The 9,210-nt window shown below is 50.8% G+C and overlaps 1 protein-coding gene across 1 annotated transcript; it reads right to left on the minus strand.

Moving 5' to 3' along the window:
• Positions 1-629: 629 nt before the first annotated feature.
• On the minus strand, positions 630-3,310 carry Myog (myogenin). Its single transcript, XM_008830344.2, has 3 exons — positions 2,755-3,310; positions 2,056-2,137; positions 630-1,506 (listed from the first exon to the last, which is right to left on the minus strand). The coding sequence occupies exons 1-3, from the start codon at positions 3,298-3,300 to the stop codon at positions 1,385-1,387; spliced, it is 750 nt and encodes a 249-aa protein (XP_008828566.2). The 5' UTR covers positions 3,301-3,310; the 3' UTR covers positions 630-1,384.
• Positions 3,311-9,210: the final 5,900 nt, after the last annotated feature.

Below are 9,210 nucleotides of genomic sequence, written 5' to 3' on the forward strand. Positions count from 1 at the left end.
CAGCTTTTCCTTCTTTGTTCTTTGCAAACCTTTCCCGTCTCCCCCAACAGAATCTCCTCCTCTTTGAGCTGTAGCTAGGGACAGGCATATTCCTATGCCTAGAGGGAAGGGCAGAAAGGCAGTAAGCGGACATGCTATTTGTCCCGTAAGGAGAAGATAGTGTCTGACCCCATTTTCTCTGATGTAATTGCCTCCCACTTCTCTGCAGGGCTTCTGGTAATGTGGAAGTAGAGAAGAGACAGGGTCGAGGGAGGAGAGACCCACAAATCCTAGCTCTCTACCCCTAGCTCCAGCTGTAGGCTGAGCACAAGGCATGTGAGCATGTTCAGTGGACCTACTGGGCTATGTAAGTTGGAGCGCAGTAGACTGTGAATGATATCTGTGAACTAAAGTGCTACAGAGTGCTCAGCAGGCCTGCTTCTATGTGCCTAAGACTCCTGAGGAACCTGGTGTTCCCTCAAGCTGTGGGTCAGACCCACCTGAATCTTGTACCTAATGACTGCTTCCAGATTGCAGTTCCACCCACGCTAGTCCCTACCTCCCACTCCTGGAGTGTGTCTGGACTTCCATGGAGCAGAGGATGGTTCTGTCGGTCTCTCCCCTCCTGTACATCATTGTAGATACTTTTAAACCAGTCTTTATTCATTTTTTAAAAAAAGGAAATCCAAATAAGTTAGCAAAAAAAATTACAAAAAATGGCAAAACCACACAATGCTTAGTTAACAAAAGAAGTCACCCAAGAGCCCCCACCCAATTCCCTGCCTGTCTCTGGCAACATTGGCACAGGAGACCTTGGTCAGATGGCAGCTTTACAAACAACACACAAAACAAAACAATACACAAACCACTGGAAGGTTCCCAATATTCACTGCAAAGACTTGGCCCCCTCTCCCCCTGGGGACCTGGGAATAGAGAATTGTTCTCTCCCTTTCTTCTCTCTCAATTCAGGGCAGGTCCAGCCCAGCCACTGGCATCAGGAAGGGAGCAGAACAGGAGATGAGCACACTTGTCCAGGTCAGGACACAGCCTCTGTCTCTCAACTGTTTCATTTGGGGGGGGTGGAATTAGAGGTGTATTATGATAAAAAGGAAGCTCCTGAGTTTGCCCCTCTGGGGGACATCCACAAGGAGGTGCTCTGGACCCCAGCTTTCTCTCCTTGGAAGGGGATGCCCTCTGCTCTGAGGAGCCAGCTAAATTAGGGCATCCATTCCCTTGCTGGGCTGAGTGTTAACCTTATATGAATGGGAGGGGATAGTCTGGCCTATGGCAGCCCAGAGCTGTTTTCCTGGCATCAGTACAGCCTTGCTTAGGAGGTCCCCTGGAGAAGTGGTGGCTTTGACACCAGCTTGGGGGCTCACACAGACACCCAGCCTGGCAGACTATCTTAGTTGGGCATACTTTCATCTGGGAAGGCCACAGACACATCCTCCACTGTGATGCTGTCCACGATGGAAGTGAGGGAGTGCAGGTTGTGGGCATCTGTAGGGTCAGCTGCCAGCAGATGATCTGTAAGGAGAAGGTGGGGAGGGAGGGGCATGGGATCCTTGAGTTGACACAAGTTTTCCAGGACAGATGGGTGACAAGACTCAGGAATGTCCCCAGCCCCTGGTACTCCCCATACACTGTGTGTCAGGGAGTGTGTACTCTCTGTGGTATGCTGCGTCTTTGAATTCCCCTAGTATGGTTAGGATTCGGAAGTGGCTATTCCAAGGTGGATCTAGGATGGTGTATCATGGGGAGCTGAAGCTGCCCTTTCCTGGTCCTGGTTTTACAGCACTGACTCAGCAATTCCCAGAGACCTCTTGGGCAGGGACAGTCTCTTCTCCCTGAGAAGGTCAGCCACCAGGCACCAGCTGGGAAGCTGCAGGAGGCTATGACAAGGCTGCAGGGAGGCACAGGGCCTCCACACCACCATTTGGGGCCCTCACGTCAGCAGGTTTCTGGAAAAGCCACAGGAAAGGGCACTGGAAGAGGGAATAAGGTAAGGGGGCACAATCTGGCCTAGTCAGGGGCTAAGGAATTTGTGTTGTGTTACCAGGGTCAGGCTTCACTTACCCCCTGAGTTGGGGCCGAACTCCAGTGCACTGCCCCATTCTGGACTGCAGGAGGCACTGTGGGAGTTGCATTCACTGGGCACCTGTAAGACAAGGCCAAGCAAGACCCAAGGTCAGGTCACTGCCATCCTGCCTGGGTCACAAGGTAGGTCACCTACCTTAGAATGTTCAACCCATGGAGGCCCTGCTGCTGGGCCTTTCCTAGTTTCCAGGAAGATGATTTTGCCTTCAGTCTGGGGATAAAGGTGATGAGGCAGAGTATTTTGGGCTTCCCTGGGTTAACTTCTGAGCAGACCTGCTGGGGTTCTAGTGGGCTGGTGGGTTTTAACAGCTCAAGCATGGAGGCCATGGACTCAGGGCGAAGCAGGTGTTTTGGGCCACTGGACCTGGACTTCATGTTCTGACTCAAGTATGGGGATCAGCCTTCACCCTCACATAAGCTGACTATGGGCTTGCCCCAGGGCTCATTCTGCTGTCCTGTGCCAATTGACCCAACCCATCTGTATCTCTTGCCACTACCTTTGTTTGATCTGGAAAGAATCATGGGCACAGGAGGTCACCTGGACAGCCTCACTGACAAAGAAAAGGGCCCTGACGCTCCCAGGGCCCTGCCGGACACTTGCTCCAATCCTGGTGGCCAGAGGCTGACCAGGCCCCCCCCTCTGGCCCTATCCCTGGTAATGGGCCACGGACCACTTACCCCCGGTTGGGGACCACCCCCGCCTCGGTAGCGGAGATCTCGCTCCTCCTGGTTGAGGGAGCTGAGCAAGGCCTGCAGGCGCTCGATGTACTGGATAGCACTGCGCAGTATTTCCACCTTGGGCAGCCTCTGGTTGGGGTTGAGCAGGGTGCTCCTCTTCAGGGCCTCGAAGGCCTCGTTCACCTTCTTCAGCCTACGCTTCTCTCTCAACGTGGCTGCCCGCCTCCGGTCCACAGACACAGACTTCCTCTTACACACCTTACATGCCCACGGCAGACACTGGCCTGGACAGTGCTCCGAGGTCCCTAGCCCTTTTTCTTCTAGGGGTCCTCGGGCCTCCGGGCTCAGGCCGAGCTCAGTCCGCTCATAGCCCGGGGGCTCAAAGCCCTGGAGGTGGACCGGCAGGTAGTTTTCCCCATCATAGAAGTGGGGCTCCTGGTAGAAATAGGGGGATGTTTCATACAGCTCCATCGGGTCGGAAAAGACTTGTTCCTGCCACCGGCCCCCAAGCTCCTGCAGCCCCTCACGCCAACTGCTGGGTGCCATTTAAACCCTCTCTGCTGGCATGGACCCAGAGATAAATATAGCCAACGCCACAGAAACCTGAGCCCCTCTCTAAGCTGTTGCTGCACATCAAGACGTTTACAGTGGATTAGATGTGATTCCCCTTCCCTCTTCTGTGGCCCCCACCCCACCCAACCATCCTGCCCCTGCCCAGGCGGCTCCTGCGCACGGGTCGGGAGGCCGTCGGGTGTAATTTGATTAGTTTTCATTTCTCCACAGCCCCTGTGGGGCAGGGAAGGTGGGGGCGGCGCATTCCCCTCTCATCTGCTCCTTTCAATTACTCTTACCCCGGCGGCTTGCCTGCACTCCTCCGTGGTCCAAGACAGCCGGTGGATAGGGCAGGAGACAAGAAAGGGGTTGTCTGGCCTGGAAGGAGCCTTTCGGGTCCATCTTTCCCTCTCCTCGCTGCTTGACAGCACCTTAAACCACACCATGTTAGTTCCATGAGACCCTTAAAGACTTCCTACCACAAACCACAAGACTGCTCCAAATTTGGGGCATATGTGGGTCCCTAGTGTCCATGGATGAGGAGGACAGAAACTCAGAAGGGTAGCTGGATTAAACATCTGGGTTTCCAATGTAGCTTTGATCTTATATGTTCTCTTAGGTTTTGTGTGATGGGATAAATTGGGGTGAGAGAACTTGAGGATTTGGGGAATTGTGTAGTAGGGGCAAGGGGAAGTCAGTGTCAGTGGAAGGATTAGAATTCACAGCCTCCACATTGCTACCTTTCCCCAAGTGACAAGGTCAATAGCCACTCTGTCCCTTACCTATGTTATTTGTATGCATCGGTTCTCCTCAGGCCTCAGCATAGTCTCCTGCCATATTTAGACACCAGAACTATCTTGACTCCTTTCTATGGGTGTGGTGGGAAGGAGAAAACTGTCCTTTATATTCAGTTTGCATCTTTCCTGAACCACCAGGCTGGCCTCTTCTGTCTCTTCCTTTCTGAGCCATCACTTTTTGAAAAAAAAATATTTTCTTATTTTTATTTTATGTGTACGAGTGTGTGGCCTGCATGTATGCGAGTGCACCCGTGTTGCGCATTGCTGCAGAGGCCACAAGAGGGCTTCGGAGTCCCCTGGAACTGGAGTTAAGGACAGTTTGTAGCCGCCATGTGGGTGCTGGGAATCGAACCCGGGTCCTCTACAAGAGCAGTCAGTGCTCTTAACCGCTGAGCCGTCTCTCCAGCCCCCAAGCCATCACTTTTATATTCATCATGGAGCTCTTGAATATCAGGTGGAGGATATTTAATCAATGGGTGCATCAGTCAGTGGTTACCTTTTGGTAGAGGCCTTAAGGTCTTAGAGGATCATGTTTTAGCACTGTGTGTGGGCCTCTGGCTCTCCTTGTTCATCCCAGCCTCTGAAGCCTGAATCTCCTTCTTGTGGATGTCGCATGACAGCCGATTCCACTGACCACAGGTTTGGGAACCCTGAGCTTTGAGCAGCAAACTTTTGCCCTTGGAGATTTTTCTCTAGGACCCTGTACACTAAGTGTGATTCACCCTGTCACCCCTATTCCAGTAGAGGAGGAGATGAGCACGTTAGGACTAGGACAATAAGGGGGAGTGGAGTTGTGTGAGGTGGGGACTTAGGGAGGACTAACTTCACAGCAGAGGTGAGAGCTTCATGGGCTTTGAAGGACCAGCTTTCTCCCCTCCCCTTAGCCACAGAGAAGAGCTAGAAAAAGACCAGCATCCTTTGAGGTAGGAAACAAGTAAGGAGGGGAAATACCTGGACAATTGAAGAGCCCTAAGCAAATTGGGCATCAGTGAGGCCTTAACTCAGCTCTTCACTTGTAGGATACAAAGTATAGCACAGGTGTTATGAGTTCTAAACCTGACCTTGATCCCAACCAGCTGGGCCAAAGAAGGATCTCTATTTTCACCATACTTCCCACTCTCTTTCCCCACAAAGAAGAAAGAAAAAATAAACTGAAAATCTTTTTTCAGTTTAGGCTCTAGTCCCATGAGCCCTGAGAAAAAGGAGTGATGTCAGAGCCACCTTGGAAACCCAGAAGGTGCATTTTGTTCTTGTGGGGTCCAATCTGACTTACCCCTAAACAATCATCATCTTCCTCTCACATGGAAGCAGAGGGGCTTGTTCTTTGGTGGCTTCCAGGACGCTGCTGTCTAATAGGTGAGCCTGGACACTTAGCAGAGCATGTGCCATTACAAGGCTGGGAGAGCTAGGTTAATGTAGCAGCCAATGGGATGGCTGAAAACTGGGTGGGCGTGGTGGCACACACTGTCAATCCCATCCTTAGGGAGAAAGAGGCAGGAGGCTTACCAGTTCCAGGCTTGCCTGGGCTATGTTGGGAGTCTCTCAGACAAAAAAAACAAAAGCAAACACCCAAGGACAGTCTGATCACTTGCAAATGAATAGCAAAGCCACTAATGGCTGGAGCTCTGGAGGGTTGGGGAGGAGACTGCTAGACTGGGTCTTGGGAAAAGGGCAGGACAAGAACCGGAAGAGGTGAGGAGAGGAAGGGGCAGTGGATTGACCTGTTTGTGTGGATCTTTGGGTTCTGGTGAAGGAGTGCCTAGAGACAAGTCTGCAGGGATAGGAGGCCCAACTGGGCATGGAGGGTCTTGGCGTCTGAGGAAAGGAGACCACATAGACCCCCATGTCAATAACCTAAGAATAAGATAAAGGTCTGAACTACCTGTTCAGAGGTGGTGGCGGGGTGGGGCGGGGAGTGGATTTGACAGGGCAAACATGCATGTTTGAGGCTGACAGCAGATGGTGAGTGTAGTATGTACATGATGGATGGCACCTAGTACGTAGAAACACCTTGTCATTTCTCCTGTGCCCTCACCTGTTCTTAGCCCCATGTTCCCCTTGCTAGGTGTCCTCATTGACCCTGTGAACCACAGGATCAGGGATGGAGGAGGGACAACCTCTCCTTCCCCCATTCTTTCAACCAAGAAATGTGCCCTGAGCACTGGGTGCCAGGTAACATAGGCTGTCCCATGAGCCCAAAAGGAATCATGTCAGAGAAACCCAGAAGTGAGTGAGAAATGAGCACCCAAACTCATCTTTCCAAGGTAGAAGATGCTAAATGACAAAAGAGAAGACTAGAAAAAGTGCCAGTATATCCAGAGAAGAAATGGATTCATTTGCTCCTTTCTCTGTTCAGCTCCTCTTCTTGCTTGGTCCCTGAGTGGGGGTGAAAGCAATGACTCGACAGCCCTTGTCTGTAGGAAACTCTGCTGGGTGTGAGTGTGGCCTTGTGTCTGGTCATGATATTTACCTCTGACCTAACATGAGGGTAGAGCTGGGAGTTAGGGTGACCTTGTGCCTGGACCTTTATAAATCTTTGTCTGTAGATGTTTATGTATGTCCGAGTTAGGTGGCCTGAAGACCATACCAGGCCCCACTGTGCGGGGGTTGCAGATGGTTTCAGGATTGAGATGATGGGGTCACCCAGGTGTCTCTGACCTTTCAAAATCCCAATATACTGGGCTGGGATGGTCCTTTACCCATCATGTTCTCTCAGCCAACTTGTGAAGCATGCCTAGTCCTTAGTCTTCCTCCCTGTACACCCCACCACCTTGCAAGCTGCCCTCTGATGGATGGGAACACATTGGTGCCAAGCACAGAGCAGCCTTTGTGCTCCACCATCAGTGGTGATCCATCAGCTCTGACCTGACAGCAGGGCGTCCAGCCCTAATCCCCACCCCTACTGTGTGGGCACATGGGGGCCCCTGCCCCTATTCAGACTGTAGCCTCCTCCTCAGGCAATCAGGCTTCCAGAGGAAGCACCTATCCCTTGTAGGGGCTTCAGATCTAGGGTGTTGCCCCCTACCCCAAGCATCTCAGCTTTGCCTATTTGCATGCTGGACTGATCTCATTTGCATGGTAGCATTGGATTTCAGAAATCCCCTTCACCTGCTCTCTGTTCCTTCCCCTTCTGCTGCACAACCAGCCAAGGCTGTCTGGCCTCCAGCCTTTCCTAGTCCCTGTAGACCCCACAGACAGGCTGACTTAGACTGCCAGGTTGCTTGGCTAAAATCAAGACAAGTTTCCCATTCTGGAATCTCATGTGCTTGGGAACAGAGGAGCAAGAGGGTACAGAAGCCAGAGAACCTTTGACTTTTCCAAATGCGTTCTACCTTTTGTTTTCTTGGGCTGAGTCTCAAGTATTGTTTATTGGACTAAGTGGGATTGGGGATTGGGAATGCGTAAGTATTTCAGTAAGACATAGATGCAAAATATGACATACAAATTAACATTATTTATGAGGAAGTAGCTTTTTAGCAGGATATGAACAGATCACAGCATCATAGACCATCAGAGATACTAGGCAGCTGAGGATCACCTAGTCCATCTTCCTTATACACATGGGGAAACAGAGATCCAGGGAAGGGACTTACTCAAGGATGCTGAGGAATAGTGTCAGAGTAACAGGGGTATCTCTTCTTGGAAGGGCTGAACCTCTCTCCTGCCCTGAGGTCACAAGTGAGGAAGGGTGCAGTTGCTGGGACATGTTGACAGGTGAGTGTGGGGCCATCGACAAGTGGACATCGAAGGGACTGCGAGTGAGTTCAGGGAGACCTCGGGAGAAGTTGTTACAGAGAGAGGAAAAGAAGAGACAGGACAAGTATGAGAAGAGATCTGGCCTTAGAACAGGTGAGGTTTGGAGGCAGATGAGACTAGGGCTGAGAAGTGGGAGGAGGACAGGCCCTGGCCTTTGGGCCACATTGTTTCCATGAGGACCGAGCATCAGATAACCACTGGGAAATCCCATCCCTGCCTGGAATCTGGAGCTCAGAGCCAGGATCATTCTTCAAGAATCTTTGGCTTTGGGGTAGGGGAAGGATCAAACCTGGAGGCAGAAGAGTTTGGGTTCTAGGACAGCTGGGGTCAAGAAGTGTTTGTTGGAGACAAAGCTGGTCTTCAAAATAACCAGAACAGGGCTCAGCTGAGCACATAGCAATGTGAAGGTGGGGGTCTGGCTCTCATGAAGACTATAGAAATAAGGGGGAGGGTTGTATGTTATATCCCAGTGAGAACATGCCCTAGAGCTTCTGGTTGGGGCAAAAGCTGTCAGGAAATTAAGGAAAGTGAAGGGATAAGGAGGATAGGAGGCAGAGCATAGTGCTGTCATGACCCCACTCTGGTTCTCACTTTGCCCATCTATAAACCAAGATGCTGGACCCAGTGACCCAAACAAATGGCCTTTCCCCAGGCTTAGCATGTAGACCTGGAAGAAGTGCCCTCGGGTATAATATAATTATATTGGTAAATTATCATGTACAGTTTGTACTCATTAAAAGCAAGCTCCCTAATCTTGGACTCCATGTTCATTTCAAATGTCCTCTACAACCCCTGCCCTGAGGCAGGGTGGCCTCCTGGCTCTTTAACACAGAGCAAGAACAGCAGAACAGCTACGTATATTAAAAACATTGTGCCATTGAACAGCTAATGGTACAAAACCATTTCCAATAGAGGTTACTGTTGTTTATCCCATGGCATAAACATGCCTGTGGTAGGAACAGGAAGCCAGAAGCTCACCCATGGAGAGAATGCTCTGCTCTGCCTGGAAGTCTCTTAGTAGAGAACTCCAGCAGGGCTGTTTCATTGGGGCTTCCCCAGGCAGTTCTGCTGGATGTTGTAAGTGCCTGAACTGATGATATCTATCTGTTGCTTGCTACTTGTTCTTTTACTTTTGTTTGCTGAATACCTAATAAACTCATTTTTTTTCAAAACTGAAAGTATGGCTATTGTATATCATTCTCTGTATGGAGCCTGGGGTTGGGGTAGGGGGGCTTTGGTGGTTGTTGATTGGTTGGTTTTATGATACTAGGGACAGAAGCCAAGGTTTTATGTATATACACTAGGCAAGTGCTCTACCACTGAGCTTCACTGTGAGCTGAGTGCTCCATGA

Source organism: Nannospalax galili, unplaced genomic scaffold, assembly GCF_000622305.1.
Source record: "Nannospalax galili isolate Female #2095 unplaced genomic scaffold, S.galili_v1.0 scaffold113, whole genome shotgun sequence".
NCBI lineage: Eukaryota > Metazoa > Chordata > Mammalia > Rodentia > Spalacidae > Nannospalax > Nannospalax galili.

Coding starts and splice junctions, on each gene's coding strand:
- Myog (XM_008830344.2), bottom strand. CDS start 3,300: ATGGCACCCAGCAGTTGGCGTGAGGGGCTGCAGGAGCTTGGGGGCCGG. Junction 2,138..2,754: donor GGGGTGGTCCCCAACCGGGG/GTAAGTGGTCCG, acceptor CTTGTCTTACAG/GTGCCCAGTGAATGCAACTC. Junction 1,507..2,055: donor GTTCGGCCCCAACTCAGGGG/GTAAGTGAAGCC, acceptor TTCTCCTTACAG/ATCATCTGCTGGCAGCTGAC.